The sequence below is a fragment of the Lithobates pipiens genome, unplaced genomic scaffold, assembly GCF_037356315.1.
Source record: "Lithobates pipiens isolate NorthernLeopardFrog02 unplaced genomic scaffold, aLitPip1_a1.2 Scaffold_19, whole genome shotgun sequence".
NCBI lineage: Eukaryota > Metazoa > Chordata > Amphibia > Anura > Ranidae > Lithobates > Lithobates pipiens.
Genome location: NW_027507764.1, coordinates 117933556 through 117954348, shown reverse-complemented (window position 1 = coordinate 117954348; position 20793 = coordinate 117933556). Strand labels below are relative to the sequence as shown.

Genomic DNA, 20793 nt, shown 5'->3' with positions numbered 1-20793 from the left:
CCCCTTTTCTTCACAGTTTATCACATGACCATGGTATGCAGATCAGCCAAAAAGGTATATAGTGGCAGTATTTTAATGTAAAAAGAAGATTTATAAGTTGTGGGCACTGCGGGGGGCGGGGGGGGATTGGTGGATGAACTATTTTCATACTACTGGGTTTAGTTTTAAGCACGAAACGCGTTAGTTTTTCCTACCTTCCCCCCTCTGTTATGTGTAAAGTATTTTTTTTTTCAATAAAAAGCATATGATTGCGGCTGTCCCAGACCTTTATCTTGGATGATTGATGGCAGATGAACTGAGCAGGCACCCTCGGATTGGAATGACAGAGCATTGGACGGAGTATATGTGAAATCCACCTAAAGCGGTATGTGCTATGTTTGCTTAACTCAGGACTTTCCATTACATCTAGTGGCTGAAAAGAGCAGAGGAAGAGCACAAGGCAGGTAATTGTGCTCTGCTGGGGGGCCCATAAATGAAAGTGGACCTGATATACAGTATTTCCCATTAGCAAAGCACAGGGAATTCAAACTGTAACATTTCCCAGCTCCACCATTTCCTTCAACCCCCCCCCCATAGATAACCAATTTGTTTCATTCTAATAGTCTGCAAGTAAACGGTAATTTGAGCATACATGACATAGCCATCGGCAAAGCTCACATGTATAAAAGAGTATATGAATCCACAAGTCCTCCTAATCTTCTTGTACTGAGTTGTTGTTGAATTGAAAGCTGATTAGACTACAGCACCAATCCAAATATAATCGGCCAGAACTATTATCACTAAATCAGTGTTTCTCAAACCTGCCCTATCAATACTGCATGATCCACTTGTGACCTTAAAGAGTTGCTAAACCCAGGACCCTACATTCACTACATCTGGTCTCCTACAGTACACAGAACATTGAAAAGTAATAGGTTTCTTTTAATCATCGAGTTAATAAAATATTGTACTTTTTAGCTTGCATTTGATACATCATTATACCTTTTTCTCCTTTCTGTTTTCTCTCTCCCTTCCTTGTGTTTGGTATCGTATAGTCCCACCAACCTTCCCCATTCTTTCCCCCTGTGGGATTATTCTATGGAAATGTATTAGTTTTAATAAATATAAACTGCTAAATACCTTTTCTCATCAGCAGTTAGAGCAGTCTTGTGACTTCTATCAGTGTCTTGTTAAAGCCTGTAGGAGGAGTTTTCATTCTCCTCTGACTGCCCTATGAGGCTGCAAGACCCCTGAACCTCTGTCTGGACAGTGCTGATTGGCCCTGTGCTGATCACATGCACCCTCATCATCTTGTTCTATCAGGAGATGGATTGGGGACTGTGGAAGAAAGGGAGGATCAGAGACGATAGAATCAACAGCCTTTTTACACAATGCTTTATTGCATATACAGACTGATTTTACTGTTGTGGGTTTAGTAACACTTTAAATACGGGGAAGAGAGATCACCAATGCTTCATTATTTATGTATTTGTTTAGTTAGCTACATTTTTTAGGCTGGCCATACATGGTTTCTGCTGAACCAGCCAAAATTTGAGCCATAGTTGGCCTTGTCGGTGTTACCCACTATAAAAAAAGACAGTTCGGTTTCAAAATCATAGGAGCTGGTTGGAAAGTTATCAGCCGAACAATGACCCTAAGATCTTAAGATGTATAATCCAATCAATTGCAAGCAAAGATCAGGTATTCAGACAACTGTGGATGCTAGGGCTATCAAAATACAATAGCCACGAGGACCTCATTATCCACACTGTTTAGTGTGGATAGGGAAATCTAGTGTCTTCTCTCATTTGGAGCTGAAGAAGAGATATTTTGATGTGTATGGCTAGCTTTCATCCATGCAGTCTATTTAAAGTGCGGCAATCCACCAATCCACCAGACCTTGCACAAAATACACAATAAACATTAATACGGAAGAAAATCCAAAGTCTAACTATCATTTAAAATATACTCTCCCCCCTACTCACTTATATGCCTAACCTGTACAAAAAAGATATGTATACTTACCTATACTTATTTTTAACCCGCTCCGGTGATCTTGCAGCTCCAGCTAAGGGTTCGCTTACACAATTCCATATGACATCACCCATAGCCCAACTTATCGGTGCTCCCTCCTCTCCCCTGCAGAAGCTGCTTACTTACACAGGGGAGATGGAGCAGTGGGATCATGTGACTAGAGCGGATTAAAAATAGATAAGTGCACACATCTTTTTTATACAGGTTAAGGACGATAAATAAGAAGAAGGGGTAGGGAGTATTTTTAAGAATAGATAGTGTTAGGCATTTCTACCACTTTAATTGCAAAGAAAACACTGTTTGCATAATATTTTTGCAACCCCAATTCTAAAAAAAGTTGGGATGCTGGGTAAAATCTGCATGAAAAAAGAATGCAATGATTTGTAAATAAAGTAAAAAAAAGTGCAGCTCTATGTATAACCAAACATCAGCATAGTGACATTAGCATTTAAAAATAATAAAGCCCAATGTGCAGTAATAAGACCCTCATATATACGAAAATGAAGAGACTTAAATGGTATGACCACAATGTAATCAAATAGTACCAATAGTTAATAAACGATGATTGTGAAAAAAATCCCAAAAACTGCCTTAAGGAGTCACCATGGCAAGTGCATCCACCACCCAGCAGAGAAGAGTCAATATGATTACCAGAGGACAACATCAACCAAGCATGTAGTAATAATGGTCAGGATGGTAATCACAGGAACGGTATCCAGGGCATTAAAGATCTTCACAGCAACAGATCCACTTTATTATGTTTACATGCTAATGTCACTATACATGTATGCTGATGTTTGGTTATACATAGCGCCGCACTTTATTCATTATGCAATTTCTGTTGGATTGTAGTGCTGGCTGCTATCTTTGTCAGACTTTAGCGCAGTCACTTTTATAACATTTCAATGATGTATAAATCTCATAAAGACATATTTTATTCACAATAGAAAATGGAAAACATATCAAACCTTTAAACTGAGAAAATGTGCAATGGTTAAAAAAAAAAAAAAAATGAGGTAATTTTGAAATTGATGGCAGCAACAGGTCTCAAAAAAGTTGAAACAAGGCCAAGTTTACCACGGTGTAGCTCTCCCTCTTCTAACAGCATTCTGTAAACATCTGGGATGTCCACGGTCGGCCTTCCAAGCCTGCATCTGATTGGAGCTCAGGGGGGTTCGATTAGCATGAGTGGCTTCATGCTGTAATCTCAGGACACAGCATGGGACATAGACCTCAAGGGGCAGGGCCTTATAAGAAGGGACTATCCCAGAAAATCTGGGACAGTTGGCAAATATGAAATTATTATTAAATGTAACATTTTTGTGAAATGTAGATGCATCAATACATGCTAGACGTTATTTCATTTTTTTAGTATAATTCCTGCATATTGCCCATGGACCTAGGAAGCAGAGAATATCCTTTCAGGCTTAGGCATCAAGCACACTGGGTGTTTAGGCCCAAAACGTTCAGCTGCAGCTGGAGTGCAACCAGGAGTAAATGCCCAGTGTGCATGAGGCTTGATAGATTTAAGCCCAATGGATAATTACTGCAGGACTGGCTGTGTTTTGTGCCCCTCTGATTGGGTCTACAGCCAAAGCAAGTAAAGCAAGGAAGGCTTGTGATCAGACTGCAGTAACAAGAGACTCCAGAATAACTATTATTATTGGAAGACTCACTTCTCACTTCATTATCACAGTTTATATATTTGGTAGAATGGTTTTCATTTCCATCAAATATATAAAGTGGTTTCTTCCCCACTCTACCTTGGTTATGTCCATCATACATGACTTTTGGGAGAGTGACCAAGCCTGACCTATCAAGGAGCCCACCATGGCTACATCTACAAGAGTTTATCTCACATCTGTTTCCGTACATTTCTAAACGAAGAGAATTATCCTTCAAAGAAAAATATTTTCCTAATGCCGGCCATACACGGTTCGAATTTCGAAAGAATTTTCTTTCAAAAATCATATCTAAGCCCTTGTACACACGGTCGGAGATTCCGTCGGAATGTTTCCTATCGGACCGTTTTGTCAGATATTCCGACTGTGTGTGGTCTGCATGTCTGCATCGGACTGTTTCCGTCGAAATATCCGACGGACCAATTTTTCCGACTTGCTGGTAAAAGTTTCCAACAAAATGCTCCTATCGGACATACTCCGATCATGTGTAGCCTACTCCGACGGACAAAGTGCCACGCATGCTCAGATCAAGTTCCTAGACCAAAGATATTGGCTACTAGCCTGAACGTAGTCCCGTTGTAACAAAATAACGTCATCACGTTATGTACAATCGGATTTTCCGACAACTTAGTCCGACCGTGTGTATGCAACATCACTTCCGGACCTCTTCCGGAATTAATCCGTCGGAATTACTCCTACGGATTTGGTTGTCGGAATCTTCGACCGTGTGTACAAGGGCTAAGAATTTTCGTATGAATTTCGCACCATTAGTGGGCTACGTCAACAGCCAATTTTCATGCGGAAATCAAATTTGAGGAATCGGACGTTGGAAATTTTTGGAAAAACAAACAATATTCTAATCAATGATGGGAGAATCGTGTGAGAAATGTTATAAGAAAAGAAAATTTACAGAGATTCCCAGTTACGAAAATTCTTTTCTGTAGCAACATGACGTGAAATTGAAGGCTTGGCACCATCGGATCACAAAAAAACGAACTTTCTGATTTTGAAATGAAAATTTGTTCGAAATTCGACCATGTATGGCCTGCATAAGTTTCCCCAACACCATAAGATTCACTTACCCAAATTCAGGTAGATCTTTATCAAAGTGGACATTGTCCTCATAGACAACTTGGAATCCTTCATTAACAGCAATAACCTTTAACTGTAAATTAGAAAGGAGAAACACTAAAGTCCATGATTAACTACAGACAACATTGTTTATTAAAGACAAAGAGCAATGTGTAAAGAGTAGTAGCCCTTACCAAACAACCAGAAGTAATCTTTCAATGTTCTGTAATAAAAAACATACAATCTGATTGGTTGTCATGGGCTGTTGCTTTCTGAACTGCTGTGCTAAATAAACATACCTGGGAACTTTCAGAATTTGGATTTCTGAAATCAGGAATGGGGTAGGGGACAGAGTAATTGTGAAGCACTGAGCATGTTGTGCTGAATTTTTGATTTGGACTAATTGTGCTAAAAGTAGCAGCGGCTTAAAGTGGTTGTAAACCCTTAAAAACAAATCAAAAATAAAAACAAAACACTGTAAGACAAAGGCATAATGAGCTAGTATACATAGTATACTAGCTCATGAATTACTTACCTGAGATCGAAGCTCCCTGCAGCAGTCCTCGTTCACCTCTCCGGTGGCCGACATCTCTCCCGGGGGTTACTTCTGGGTATTGCGGCTCCGGTGCCTCGATTGGCCTGAAGTAGCGATTACGTTACTCCCGCACTTGTAACGGCACAGTCAAACTGAAGCAACGGCACGTACGCGCCATTGCTTCAGTTTGCTTAAGTGCACATGTGCGATGAAATTGGCACATACAAATACAGGGGTATCTCCTAAACTGTGCAGGTCTAGGAGATGTCCAGTGTAGCTACAGGTAAGCTTAATTATAGGCTTGCCAGCAGTAAAAATTGGTTGAAAAGGGTTTATAACCAATTTAAATAATAAGTCTATAGAGTCTGCACACCATTTCAGTGACACTGACTCCCACCTGTCCGCTATTACAGTAATACTAACAGTGTTACATGTAGGTGGCAGCCAGGTGTATTGTTAGTGTCACCTCTCCTGCTGAGCTTTTACCTTATTGCTGGCAGTACTCCCATTCACCCCCAATCAGGAAGAGTCACTGGTGACCCCACTCCCAGAGACCTCCATCTAACCTCATCCTCCGCCGGACTGTTCTGCTACCGCACAGCAAATCCCTCCATTCTCCCTTCCCCTCCCTCAGGTTTCCGGTCAGTATAGAGCGCAGCGTCTGTGACTCACAACAATGATGTCATAGAAGTTGATTTATTAAAACTAGAGAAAGCAAAATCTGGGGCAGCTTTTTTTGTCAAAGCTTAACCTCTTGTGAACCACCCACAATGCACTGGGGATGGGTGGCCTGCACAGGCAAAGTGATGTATCCATGCGTTGCTGCCTGCTTCTGGATTTAGGGCACATGCGTGCGCGCCACCCTCCCCCCCCACCACCAGCATCAAGTCCTGGGCAATGATTCACACCCGGGACCTGCTGATTGGCTGTGTACAATCATAGCTCAGAGCTCTTGTGTTGTTATTCAACACAGGGCTCTGTACAGATGGGACGATCTCTCTGTTTCTACTCCCTACTTTGCTAAGAGAAACGAAGAGCTCTATTAGTGAAAGCAGCACACTTTACACATATTACACATAATTAGGCACACATTTAAGTCGGGTGGCTTGTAAAGCCACAAGCTGTCACAGCCGGGTACACACAGTTGAAATGCCGGTACGAGGGAGTGGAGAGGGAGAGAAGCGATGGTTCGGGTGAGCACATCGCTGGATCCTGGGAGAGGTGAGTGTAGCTACTGACTTTTAATAAACACAAACATGACTGGAGCTCTTCTTTAACTGCTTAGCGACAGCCCACCATAGATTTACTGCAGCAGGGCGGCTGCTCTGCACCAGATCACATACTATACCTAGGGTTGCCACCTTTTCTTCAAGTCAAACCCGAACAGTTTGGGGCGCACAGAAATTTCTTTTTTATAGTATAAGCTATACATATATTTTGCTACTAAATAACATTTCTAATCATATGTATATAAGTTAATAACAAAAGTCCTCTTTTACATCAGAGTCCACAGAGTTCCCCTTTTACCTCTGAACTCTGGGGACTCTGACATGAGGGATGCTCTGTGAACCCTGATTTATGGGGGAACACTGAGTACTCTGATGTACAGAGAGGACTCTGCTGTAAGGGGAAACACTGGTGTAAAGGGTAACTCTGATGTAAGGGGTGCTCTGAGAACCCTGATTTGACTTAGTGTACTCTCTCTGAGGAAGGAGAGGGAAGGGGGGAGACTTCATTCAGAGACAGGGATGGATGGTGAGCTCACTCACCCCTTGGCAGTCTGCACCTCTCATTCAGATGGATCTGAGGCTGCTGGACTTCAAATTTCCAGCCTCAACTTTCCTTTTCTGAGGCACAGCACCGGGGATTGGAGTGTGGGCAGACACAGAGGGGTAGGGATGGGGGGGAAGAGGTGCAGATCAAGCCCTCTCTCTTCTCCCGTCTGTATGTGTTGGTGGGGGGGTGGAGGTTATGGTTTGTTAGTGGTGGCTTTGGGCAGTGTGAAAGACAGTGTAACAGACACTCTCAGCAGTGAAAATTGCAGCCAGAAACCCTGCTGGGAAACCATAGTCCAGTCTAAATAATGTGTCTGGGTTTCATACAGTCTGAAACCTGGACGCATGATTCCAAACCCGAACTGTCCGGGTGAATCCTGGACAGGTGGCAACCCTAACTATACCTGGTATGTGATCTGACACTTCCGGGTCTGGAGCATACGCACGCACGCTGCCAGCGACCCACTCCCACTGAGATTAGACACAGTGCGAGACAATCCGTGGGACCCGCCAATCATTTAGGAGAAAGGCATGTAAACTATGTAAACAAGGCAGATCTCTGTTCTGTAAAAGGGGAATGTGCTGATCCTGTGTTTCAGTTAAGCTGGAACACAGATCTTTACCTTCCCCCCAGTCAAAACACCTCCCCTATACTTAGTAATCACTCCCTGGGAACACATTTAACCCTTTGTTCGCCCCTGATGTTAACCCCCTCCCTGCCAGTGTCTTTAGTACAGTAACAGTGTATATTTTTTAGCACTGATCATCTGTATTAGTGTCACTGGTCCCCAAAAATATGTCAAAAGTGTCAGTTAGGTGTCCAATTTGTCCACCGCAATATCGCAGTCCTGCTATAAGCAGCTGATTGCTGCCATTACTAGTAAAAAATAAAAATAAATAAATAAAAATATACCAAAGTTTGTAGAAGCTGTAACTTTTGCATAAACAAATCAATACACACGTATTGGGATTTTGTTTACCAAAAATAAGTAACAGAATACATATTGGCCTAATATGATGAAGAAATTAGATTGTTTTTAATTTTTTTATTGGGAATGTTTTATAGCAGAAAGTAAAAAATATTGTTGTTTTTTTCAAAATTGTCACTCTTTTTTTGTATATAGCGCAAGAAATAAAAACCGCAGAGGTAATCAAATACCACCAAAAGGAATCTCTATATCTGGGGAAAAAAGGACAATGACCATGCGATTGTCAGTTAAAGTAACGCTGCACCGTATCGCAAAATAAGGCCTGGTCATAAAGGGGGGGGGGGTAAACCTTCCTGAAGCTGAAGTGTCCCTTCTGCATAAAAAAATGCACCTACCTCTCTGCTCGCTGTAAAGTGCAGCTCAGCTTACATCGCTGGCACAATCCCTATGAGCCGGTGTATTGTCACATATGGCGACCCATCACATTTGGCTACCCTCTGGAGTGCGCATGCGCGACGCCGCCATATGCGTTCCAACACTTTTACGACAAAACAGCACACTAAAACAGTCAGACAGTCTGACGGAACTGACATTGAACTGCGCTTGCGCAGTTATTATGTGGCTCCAGCCCCAAGTCCAGGTTCAAGTCCCACCATCCAAGTGAACATAGAGTTAGATTATAATTATGCTGAGAGAAGCTTGGCCGTGCCTGAAGCGTGACGAGCCCACGAGGGGCCCTGTTGCAAAGTGGTGTCTTACAATCAATAATTATACAGAAGAAGAGCTTGTCTGTAACGTCACTTCCATGACATTATCTGACGCTTTCACTGCTCCATATTGTCGTAAAAACTTTTGAAACCCATATCGGCAAGTTACGCATGCGCAGTGCGAAATTTCTCAGCGAATCGTCACTTCCGTAGCCAAATGTGACGGGTCGCCATATGTGACGAAACATCGGTATGAGTGACTCCTGCGCATTCGCCCCACGCTGGCCAATGAAGATGGCTGAAGAACGGCAAAGGAAGAAGAAGATGCTGGCAGCAGGGAAGGACAGGGGCAATTGATGAAAAGGTAAGTTTAGCTACACTTTAAGTTCATACCAAGGACCCCAGTACTGCAAAACAGGAGTGTAAACTACTAATCCACTGTGCTCCTCTGTTGGCAATGATATACATTGGTTTATATGCATTTATAGGACATTTCTAAATGCATATATAAATTTTATTGATATGAGTCACACGGTGCATTTACCTGCATTTAGGTTTGTTCAGCTGTGTTTAGAGAAAATAGAATTCTGTGCGTCCAGGGACAGATTAAATACTAGTATGATGTCTAAATGCATGTGAACGCATGTAGATTTAAACGCAGGAGTACTTGACCAGGGAAGCATAACGTTTAATACTTCCCAGATCATTTCTCCTGCCTATAATAAACCAAACGCAGGAGGCGCATCTGACTGTTGCCTAAAGAGACCACATATGTTGATTTGTCTTATTTCCTCTGCAGATTATCAGAGATACATGAAGAATGCATATTACCTGCTGAGTGCTGAAGTCAAAGCCCAGGTAATATGCAGCAGAGGCCATGGGAGAGGATCACGCTGGCTGCAGCCCTGCGTCTGTGAGCGTCCACCGAGGTCCTGACATAAATCAGTAACCAGAAGCAGCTCCAGTGGGTTCTAGTTAAAGGATTACAGGAAGCAAAGGGCAATTGGTGCCATGCTTTATTCATACAGCACTCTGATTGTCAGTAAACACTGCATGCCTCTCTCCTTACTTCCTGTAGAGTGTTGTGTACTGACAGCTTCCTTCCTGATCCTCATGTCACTGTAATGTGATTCCCCGCATTATGGAGACAAGGTTCCTGGGCTGAAGCTGTAGCCGGCTCTGCAGCACTTGTAGAACTAGAATTTCCAGCATGCCCTTAGGGATTGCAGCCGTATTAGTGCACTTGCAACAAAAATAATTGAGTTCTGTCTGTGATCCTTTTTTTATTTGCAGTAACATCCAGATTGGCAGGACAAGCTTTCGGGTGTGCCCCCTTCTTCAAGGTCCAAGCTGTACTCCATGAGTACTGAAGAAGGGGGCACACCCCCTGAAAGCTTGTCCTGAAAATTTGGATGTTGGTGCAAATAAAAGAAGTTAAAAAAAGAAAAGAAAAGTATCAGACAGAACTCAATTGTGTCATTATGCCCCCCACACGGGGCGAGAGTCATTTTCTTGGCAATTGCAGTTCTTTCAGGCTGCATTTACACCTTAGCGTAGCATCTTTGAGTGTTTTTCTGGCGTTTTTTTTGCAGGATTTTGGTGTTTTTATGCATTGTTTTTGAGCTTTGGCTTTTTTTTTATTAGCCAATAGAGAAAACTATCATCTGTTGCATTATTTGTTGCTAGGTTTTTCAGCTTTTTTCTTTTTTTTTATTATTATTATTCATTTATTATTATTATTTCTGTTAGGGTAAAGGCTAAGGCCGCGTACACACGGGCGGACTGTCTGTCAAACTTAGTCCGCTGAAACACATTTCAGCGGACAGTCCGCTCGTGTGTGGGCTTCAGCGGACTTTTTCAGCGGACAGTCTGGCGGACTAAGTCTTTCGGAATGTTGGAAATACTGTCCGCTGGACTCGCATTTCGGCGGACAATCCGCCCGTGTGTGTGCCAGTCCGCCCTACTTTTGAAATGAGCGGACTTTTCCCGCCCGGAGAAAAGTCCGCTCATTTCGAGCGGGTATTCAGGTAGGCGGGGCCCGCGACGGAGACGTCGCTGACCCCGCCGCCTGGTATGGACTTAAAGGGGAACCCCAACGCCGAAAAAAATCGGCGTGGGGGTTCCCCCCAAGTCCACAACAGACCCTTGTCCGAGCACGCTACCGGGCTGGCCAGGAAAGGGGGACGAGCGAGCGCTCCCCCCCTCCTGAGCCGTACCAGGCCGCGTGCCCTCAACATGGGGGGGTGCCTTGGGGAAGGGGGGCCGCGCAGCCCCCCCACCCCAAAGCACCTTGTCCCCATGTTGATGAGGACAAGGGCCTCTTCCCGACAACCCTGGCCGTTGGTTGTCGGGGTCCTGGGGGCGGGGGGCTTATCGGAATCCGGGAGCCCCCTTTAATAAGGGGGCCCCCGGATACCGGCCCCCCACCCTATGTGAATGAGTATGGGGTACAATGTACCCCTACCCATTCACCTGTAAAATAAAAGTACCAAAAAAAAACACAACACACGAGATAAAATATTTTATTGCACAGCTCCGGGGGTCTTCCGTCTTCGGGGGTCTTCTCGCCGGACTCCTCCGCTATCTTCTTGTAGCTCTTTTGCTAGCAGAGGAGTCCGGCTTTCTTCCTCGCCGCCGGCCTCTTCTCCCGACTTCGGGGGTCTTGTCCCCCTCTTCGGTTCTTCTGCCGGGCCACCGCACCTTCTTATAGCTCTTTTACAGGCGGTGGCCCGGTCTTCTGTCGCCGCCGCCGCCCGTTCTTCTTCTTCTTCTCCTCCTTCTTCTTCTCCAGGAGATGTTGACACGACGCTCTCTCCGGCCACAATGCCAGGGCCGCGCTCCGCTGCCACTTATATAGGGACAATGGGGCGGTGTCACATGGCTTTATGTCACATGGGTTGGTCACATGGGTTGATGTCACATGGGGACTATGACATCGTAAGGGGGGGTCACCATGTGACCAACCCATGTGACATAAAGCCATGTGACACCGCCCCATTGTCCCTATATAAGTGGCAGCGGAGCGCGGCCCTGGCATTGTGGCCGGAGAGAGCGTCGTGTCAACATCTCCTGGAGAAGAAGAAGAACAAGAAGAACGGGCGGCGGCGGCGGCGACAGAAGACCGGGCCACCGCCTGTAAAAGAGCTATAAGAAGGCGCGGTGGCCCGACAGAAGAACCGAAGAGGGGGACAAGACCCCCGAAGTCGGGAGAAGAGGCCAGGGGCGAGGAAGAAAGCCGGACTCCTCCGCTAGCAAAAGAGCTACAAGAAGATAGCGGAGGAGTCCGGCGACAAGACCCCCGAAGACGGAAGACCCCCGGAGCTGTGCAATAAAATATTTTATCTCGTGTGTTGTGTTTTTTTTTGTTTTTTTTGGTACTTTTATTTTACAGGTGAATGGGTAGGGGTACATTGTACCCCATACTCATTCACATAGGGTGGGGGGCCGGTATCTGGGGGCCCCCTTATTAAAGGGGGCTCCCGGATTCCGATAAGCCCCCCGCCCGCAGACCCCGACAACCAACGGCCAGGGTTGTCGGGAAGAGGCCCTTGTCCTCATCAACATGGGGACAAGGTGCTTTGGGGTGGGGGGGCCACCCCCCATGTTGAGGGCACGCGGCCTGGTACGGCTCAGGAGGGGGGGCACTCGCTCGCCCCCCTTTCCTGGCCGGCCGGGTAGCGTGCTCGGACAAGGGTCTGTTGTGGACTTGGGGGGGACCCCAACGCCGATTTTTTTCGGCGTTGGGGTTCCCCTTTAAGTAAAACCAGGCGGCGGGGTCAGCGACGTCTCCTTCGCGGGCCCCGCCTACCTGGACACGCGCTCGAAATGAGCGGACTTTCCTCCGCGTGTGTGGGCGAGTCCGTTCATTTCAAAAGTAGGGCGGATAGTATGGCGGACTTAGTCCGCCGTATTAGTCCGCTCAAAAAGTGCCGTGTGTGGGCAAGTCCATTCATTCGAAAGTATGACGGACTGTCCGTCGGATTGTCTGACGGACTAAGTTGGCCAGACAGTCCGCCCGTGTGTTAGAGTTAAGGCTACGTTAGGGTTAGGATTTATTTATTGTCCTATTATTATTTATTTATTATTTATTTTTTATTAGGGTTAGGATGCTAATAATACTACCACTAATAATAATAATAATAAATTGTCTCTTATGCCCTGTACACACGGTCGAACATTCCGACCACAAAATTCGGCGGAAATTCCAACGGAAAAAGCCCGCTAGAGCCTACACACGATCAGATTTTCTGACAACATAATCCGATTGGACTTTTCCCATCAGAATTTATTAGGGTTAGGGTGTTAATAATACTACCAATAATAATAATAATAAATTGTCTCTTATGCCCTGTACACACGGTCGAACATTCCGACCACAAAATGCGTCTGATTTTTTCCGACGGATCTTGTCTGAAACTTGTGTTGCATACACACGGTCACACAAAGTTGTCGGAAAATCCAATCGTTCCAAACGAGGTGACGTACAAAACGTACGACGAGACTACATAGAGGCAAGTAGCCAACATCTTTTTCGTTCCCAAATTTATTCTGAGCATACGTGGCACTTTGTGCGTCAGAATTCTATACACACACAAAAAAAGTCTGATCGGATTTTGTTGTCGGAAAATTTTAGGTCCTGCTCTCAAATTTTTGCGGAAAAAGCCCACTAGAGCCCACACACGATCAGATTTTCTGACAATATAATCCGACCGGACTTTTCCCGTCAGAATTTCCGACCGTGTGTACAAATCATTAGATTGTAAGCTCTAAGGAGCAGGGCCCTCTGATTCCTAATGTATTAAAGTGTATTGCATTTGTACTGTCTACCCTGAAGTTGTAAAGCGCTATGTAAACTGTTGGCGCTATATAAATCCTGTATAATATTAATATTAATAATACATAAATAAATACACAAATTAATAAAAATAATCATAAATAAATACAATAAATGAATACTATGTAATAATAAATAAACAAATAATTAACCCTTAAACTTAACCCCTAAAAAAAAAAATAATAACAATAATAAATAAACACCCTAACCCAAAATAAATAATTATTGTTATTATTATTATTAGAATTGTTATTAGTAATATTATATTATTATTATTATTATTATTATTATTATTAATAATAATAATAATAATAAAAATGATTATATTTTTTTATTTTTGTTTTGTTCGGGTTGGGTCTTTATTATTTTATTATTATTATATAAAACACAGGATCTAAACACAAAGCCCACCTAAACTATAGATCCCACCACTGCACCAAAGTGTATTTAAAAAGTAATAAGTCAATAAAGCTGCCTCTTTAAATAAAATCAAATAATAGCACATCTACCACAATAAACAAATACAAGTGAACATAGTAAACAGTACTATTTACTGTGTTCAACTTCATTTGCTTCGTACGGTAGATGTGCTATTATTGTATTCTTCAAATTATTAATAATAATCTTTTTTTTTTTCTTTTTTTTTAAGATTAGGAGTTAATTATTATTTATTTATATATTTATTATTACATATTATTAATTTTATTTATGATGATGTTTAGTTATTTGTGTATTTATTTTACATTTACAGTGCTGTGAAAAAGTATTTGCCCCCTTCCTGATTTTTTATTTGTTTGCATATTTTTCACACTTAAATGATTCAGATAATCAAACAAATTTTAATATTACACAAAGATAACCCAAGTAAATCCAAGATACAGTTTTTAAATTATTCTTTCATTTATTAAGGGAAAAAAACTGTTCAAACCTGCCTGGCCCTATGGGAAAAAGTAATTGCCCCCTCCCATGCCGAATCTGAATGAACTGTGATTAATCTGTTAGGGGTGAGCTCAGCCCTTCCTTCTCAAAACTGGCTGCTCAGTTGTCAGCTAATTGCCAGCTTCTATATCTCCACAGTGATTCACCTGTTGATGATATCATGCTCGTCACTCCTGCCTACTTAAGCCATCCAGTCCAGATGATCTCTGCCTTCACCTTGGTCACATCACTAGAGACGCTCTCCTGTGTTCCTGTTAAAGACTTGCTTGGCTGACATTCCTCCTGGCTCCAGATCCTGCTTGCTGTTCTACTATGCTCAACTCTGGCTCCCTGACGTTTTGGCTTGTCTGACTATCCATTCCGGTTCCTGAACTCTGGCTATGTTTTGGCTACGTTTACTCTGTTTACCTATTTTTATTATTATTAAACAAGTGTGATTTAACTGTACTTCTGTCTCAGTTTGATTCATGGTTTCTGACATAACCACAATTTTATAGAAAGCTGAGTTAAATTTCACTTGCCACCTCGAGGGCTGGTTACTGCCAGATCTGTTGAATCAAGAAATCACATAAATAGAAGCTGTCTGACAAAGTGAAGCACGCTAATAGATCACAAAAAGCCACACATCATGCCACAATTTTTAAAAAATTCAAGAACAGATTAGAAACAAGGTAATTGATATGTATTGGTCTAGGAAGGGTTTCAAAGCCATTTCTAAGGCTTTGGAACTCCAGTGAACCACAGGGAGATCCCTTATCCACAAATGGAGATAACTTAGAACAGTGGTGAACCTTCCCAGGAGTGCCCGGCCTACAAAAATTACTCCAAGAGCATGACGATGACTCATCTGGTAGGTCATAAAAGAACCCATAACATCTAAAGAACTGCAGGCCTCATTTGCCTCAGGTATGATTAGTCTTCATGATTCAACAATAAGAAAGAGACTGGGCAAAATGGCATCCATGGGAGAGTTCCAAGGCCAAAGCCACTGCTGACCAAAAAGAACAAAGGCTGATCTCACATTTACCAAAAAACATCTTGATTATCCCCAAGACATTTATTTATTTATAAATTTATAAATATTCTGTGGACTGATGAGACAAAAACGTAACTTTCTGAAAGGTGTGTGCCCCGTTACATCTGGCTTAAAAAGAATACAGCATTTCATAACAAGAACATCATACCAACAGTCAGACATGGTGGTGGTAGCATGTTGGTCTGGGGCTGCTTTGCAGCTTCAGGACCTGGACGATTTACCATAATTAATGGAACCATGAATTCTGAGCTCTACCAGAAAATCCTAAAGGAGAATGTCCGGCCATCAGTTTGTGACCTCAAGCTCAAGTGCTCTTGGGTTTTGCAGCAGGTCAATGATCCGAAACACAACAGCAAGTCCACCTCCAAATGGTTCGAACAAAGCAAAATTTAGGTTTTGGAGTGACCTAGTCAAAACCCGGACTTAAATCCAATTGAGATGCTGTACCATGACCTTACACAGGCTGTTCATGTTGGAAAACCCTCCAATGTGGCTGAATTAAAACAATTCTGCAAAGAAGACTGGACCAAAATTGCTCCACAGCAATGTGAAAGACTCATTGCCAATTATCGCAAACACTTCATTGCAGTTGTTACCGCCAAGGGTGGTACAACCAGTTATTATGTTTAGGGGGCAATTACTTTTTCACATAAAGCCAGGCAGGTTTGGGCAGCTTTGTTGCCTTAATAAATGAAACCATCATTAAAAACTGCATTTTGTATTTACTTGGGTTATCTTTGTGTAATGATAATATTTTTTGATGATCTGAGTCATTTAAGTCTGACAAATATGCAAAAAAATAAAAAAAACAGAAAGAAGGTAAATACTTTTTCACAGCATTGTATGTATTCATATATATTTTTACTATTTTTTTTTCTTTTTTCATTTGGGCAGAAAATTGCAAAAAAAGTGCAACAAAATGCGCAAAAGGACACAAAGCCATGCAAATTGTTTCCATTATTTCCATAGGAATAAAAAACGTGCCAAAAACACACAAATCTGCCCAATTTGAGCTAAAAAAAATGCTCCAGAACTTTTTTGAACTTCAGGCGTTTGGCTTCAGATGACTTGGAGTGGAGATATGAACAATTTCTATAGGGAATAATTGATTTTTTTATTTTGATTTTTGGAGCTTCAAGCTGCAAAATGCTGAGGTGTGAATGGGGCCTTAAACTCAGTAGGAAAGCAGAAAGTAAGCCTAAGACAAGTAAAGTACAGTATGTGTAAAGCTTAAATGTGCTTAAGTTTTGGATTTAGGGGGTTATTTACTAAAGGAAAATCCACGTTGCACTGCAAGTGCACTTGGAAGTAAAGTCACTGTAGATTCGAGGGGGACATGCAAGGAAAATAAAAAACAGCATTTTAGCTTACACGTGATTGGATGACAAAAACAGCAGAGCTTCCCCTCATTTCAGATCTACCCCTTAAATTTAGAACAACTGCACTTCCAAGTGTACTTGCAGTACAAAGTGGATTTGCCTTTCGTAAAATAACCCCTAGAGTATCGATTTCAAGCACACTAACTATGTATGGAATGGTTAGGGCTCAATTAACACTTAAAGAGGAGGGCCATTTAAAAAAAAAAAAAAAAAAAAAAGTCAGCAGCTGCAAACACTGCAGCTGCTGACTTAATAAACACACTTACCTGTCCAGGGCGCCCGCGATGTCGGCCGCCCGAGGCCGACCCGTCCCTCGGCTCTCGGGTCCCGGCGCCGCCATTCCCTCTAAGGGAAACAGGCAGTGGAGCCTTATGGCTTCACTGCCCGTTTCCTACTGCGCATGCGCGAGTCCCGCAGCTACTGCGCATGCGCGAGTCCCGCAGCGCTTTCTGAATGGGACGCGCTGTGTTCTGGAACACACAGTTCCCAGAACACAGCGCGACCCATTACCCAGAAGACGCCGCGACGAAGAGAGAAGACAGAAGATCTCCGCGGAGGAGGAAGAGGAAGATTAGGATTATGTGCCTAGCAACAGGCATTTCTGGTAAGTAAAAAAAAAAATATTTTTTTCATTTTTTTTTTAGATTTTTTTGTAATTTTTAAAAAATTTTTGTTTTCAGGGTGGCACTCCACTTTAACCACTTCAGCCCCGACCATTTTGTAGGCCAAAGACAGGAGCACTTTTTGCGATTCGGCACTGCATCGCTTTAACTGACAATTGTGTGGTCGTGCAACGTGGCTCTCAAACAAAATTGAATTCCTTTTATTCCCACAAATAGAGCTTTCTTTTGGTGGTATTTAATCACCTCTGAGGTATTTATTTTTTGCGCTATTAACAAAAAAAATAGAGACAATTTTGAAAAAAACGCATTATTTTTTACATTTTGCTATAATAAATATCCCCCAAAAATATATTAAAATAATATTTTTTTCCTCAGTTTAGGCCGATACATATTCTTCTACATATTCTTGGTAAAACAAAAATGCAATAAGCATTTACTGATTGGTTTTCACAAAAGTTATAGCATTTACAAAATAGTGGATAGTTTTATGGCATTTTTATTAACATTTTTTTTTCTACTAGTAATGGCGGCGATTAGCGATTTTTATCGTGACTGCGACATTATGGCGGACACGTCAGACATTTTTGACACATTTTTGGGACCATTGTCTTTTATACAGCATACATCGGCGTATACCGGTCAGCAAGTGGTTAAAGTGACACTAAATTCTAGTTTTAAAAAAACAAAACATTATATTCAAGTATATATTCTTAACTCAAAAAAGTCCCTTCTATTGCTCTCTGCCTCCTCCAAACCTCCATATTTCATTTTTTTTCTTTTGTGATCTGACTTACTTTTAAAGGATGGCTATGTTTGTTCTTCGTGGTCCCCCATTATGTAGGAACATAGCCACCCTCTCACTCTTGAGATGGACACGGGACTGTTTGGAAGTGAGGGGGAATATGACAGATCCAGGAGCTCACAGCGGGCGTTACAAGGATGCAGAGAAACACAGTACATCCTCATTTTCAATTGCTTTGCTCTCTGAAGCACGATCCATGTTTGGATCACTCTTTACAGAGCACTTGATAGGTGAGGAGGAGGTAGTGTAGGACCTCCTCATCATCTGTTTTAGCCTCCTAAATGCTGGACTACATTATGCAGGGTGGCACGGAGCTTGCAGCACATAACATCAACCTCCCGTAATAAAAGTCTATGAGCCCAAAAACATATAATCCTGTCCCAAAGAACTTCAGTAAGGCATATTGCTTCTAAAACTTAAAAAATAACAACGCAAAAAATTTAAAATCACCTTAATTTACTACGCTCAGGTGTGAATGAAGCCCTATACTCACTAAGGGGGTTATTTACAAAAGGCAAGTCCACTTTGCACTGAAAGTGCACTTGGAAGTGCAGTTGCGCTAAATCTAAGGGGTAGATCTGAAATGAGGGGAAGCTCTGCTGATTTTATCATCCAATCATGTGCAAGCTAAAATGCTGTTTTTTATTTTCCTTGCATGTCCCTCTCAGATCTACAGCGACTGCACTTCCAAGTGGGGGGATTTTCCTTTATTTGCTGTGTCCAAAACCCAATTGGTAATATAAGGAAATCTCTGCAAAGTGGGTCTAGTATTGCAAGCAGAAATGGCAGCCCATGTATCTGCCTGAGCATAGGTTACCTTAATCAAGAGTAACTCCACTTTTGTTGAGAAAAAAACATTTCCCTCTGGGTGATCTATGTTCAATGCAGGGATTTTAACAAACTTTGTTGGAGATTCTTACCTTTTGTTATTCTAAAGAAATCCCTGTGTGTTTGTCTGTGTCCATGTGGTAAGTGAATCTAATGGAAGCGGTTTCATAATTATCAATCAGCTGCTGCACCTGCAGGGCTCTTATGAGGAAAGCTGCTGGGTCTGTATCCTTTTAGATTGATTTCCTATTCCTATCTCACCCAAAATTTTTGTTCCAGGGGATGCCTAAAATCTGACTTGTATCTTAAGCCCCATACACACTATCAGATTTTCTGCTGATTTTTGTCTTCAGATTTACCAAAACCATGTAGTGGAAGGGCCTGCCTGATTGCATACAAATTGAAACCACTAAGGTTTGACCTCATATTATATGGTTTTGGTCAGGGGAGGGCTGGGCCAGGGGGCAGGGATGCAATTGCCTCCTGGGCTGCTCTGATATGCGGTGGCAAAGGCTGCTGTGTCGTCAGCTCAAAACCGCAACATACACAGTTCTTGAGCTGGCCGAGTCCAGTACTGTAATCCAGCGATGTCTTCATGTCAGGGCTGACAGTCTGTGTTACACAGCACAGCCCCGCCCAGCCCCACCCTACTCCACACCATTGGCTGGCAGAAGCTGGACCTGCTCTCTGCTCAATCTGAGCAGTTGGCTGGAATCCAGTGAGGCTCCTGGGAGGCTGGGACCATCCAAGTAAGTGAGCTCCTCCTCTCTCCTCCTCTCTGCAGCCAAAGAGTTTTTTTCTAGCAGCCTGTGCCAGTACCTTGCCCTCCTAGGTGGTATGATGTGGGCTCTAACTGACATGCTGCAGTTTGGCTGCAGTGCTGGTGTACTGGCAGTCATCCTGCATGTTGCCCCTGGGACATAGAGGATGCACATTTTTACTGCATGTTCTGAAAGTGCACAAAACGTCCTGCATGCTGCATGTTTGGTGCACTTTCAGAACATGCAGCAACAATGAGTAACCTAAAAGAAGTCTGAGGGGGTGTGACACCCGCCAGTACACCCGCACTGCAGCCAAACCGCAGCACACCAGTGTGAGCCTAAATGCTTGTATTCACTTGCAGCAGCCACTGCCACTCCTCTGAAAAGTGATCCATGTTCAGGTCACTTTTCAGAGGCATTTGACAGGCAGTGAATAGTTGATATCACATTTCATCCCTGCCTGCTTTAACCCCCCTAAATGCCAATCCCTGCAGGTAATGACACAGTTCACTTTGAACTCCACCTTATTTCCATTACTCTCATTAGATGTGGTCTCACCTTTTTGTTTGCACATCTAATACCAAAGGGTACTTTCACACTGGGGCGATGTGGGCGGTAGTGGTACAGCACTGCTCGTTTTAGTGGAGCTTTACCATTGTGTTAGTGGCGCTAGCGGGGCACTTTTAACCCCCACTTGTGGCCAAAGAAAGTGTTAAAAACGGCCGTGTTGCATTCATTTCAATGGGCTGGGCACCTCTCCCAAACCGCCCCAATAATGCTGCTTGCTGGACTTTTCAGAATGTCCTTCAAGCGCACCGCCCCAGTGGGAAACCTGGGGTGGCATAAGAAGCGATTTACAGGTGCTATTTTTTAGCACTA

The 20793-nt window shown here is 42.9% G+C and overlaps 1 protein-coding gene across 5 annotated transcripts in view; it reads right to left on the bottom strand.

Annotated features, from left to right (window-relative positions):
• The window catches only part of XYLB (xylulokinase), a 242160-nt gene extending 232362 nt beyond the window's left edge, over window positions 1-9798 (bottom strand). For 2 of the 5 annotated variants that reach the window (XM_077491188.1, XM_077491191.1), the window contains exons 1-2: window positions 9544-9798; window positions 4778-4860 (exon numbers count right to left, since the gene is read on the bottom strand). In XM_077491188.1, the coding sequence (XP_077347314.1) occupies window positions 4778-4860; window positions 9544-9591 (131 nt within the window). In that variant the 5' untranslated portion in view covers window positions 9592-9798. Of the gene's footprint in view, window positions 1-1119; window positions 1230-4777; window positions 4861-4960; window positions 5011-9543 lie in introns of those variants that run through there. The other 3 variants (XM_077491187.1, XM_077491189.1, XM_077491190.1) reach the window with 3 other exon arrangements.
• Between the last annotated feature and the right edge of the window lie 10995 nt (window positions 9799-20793).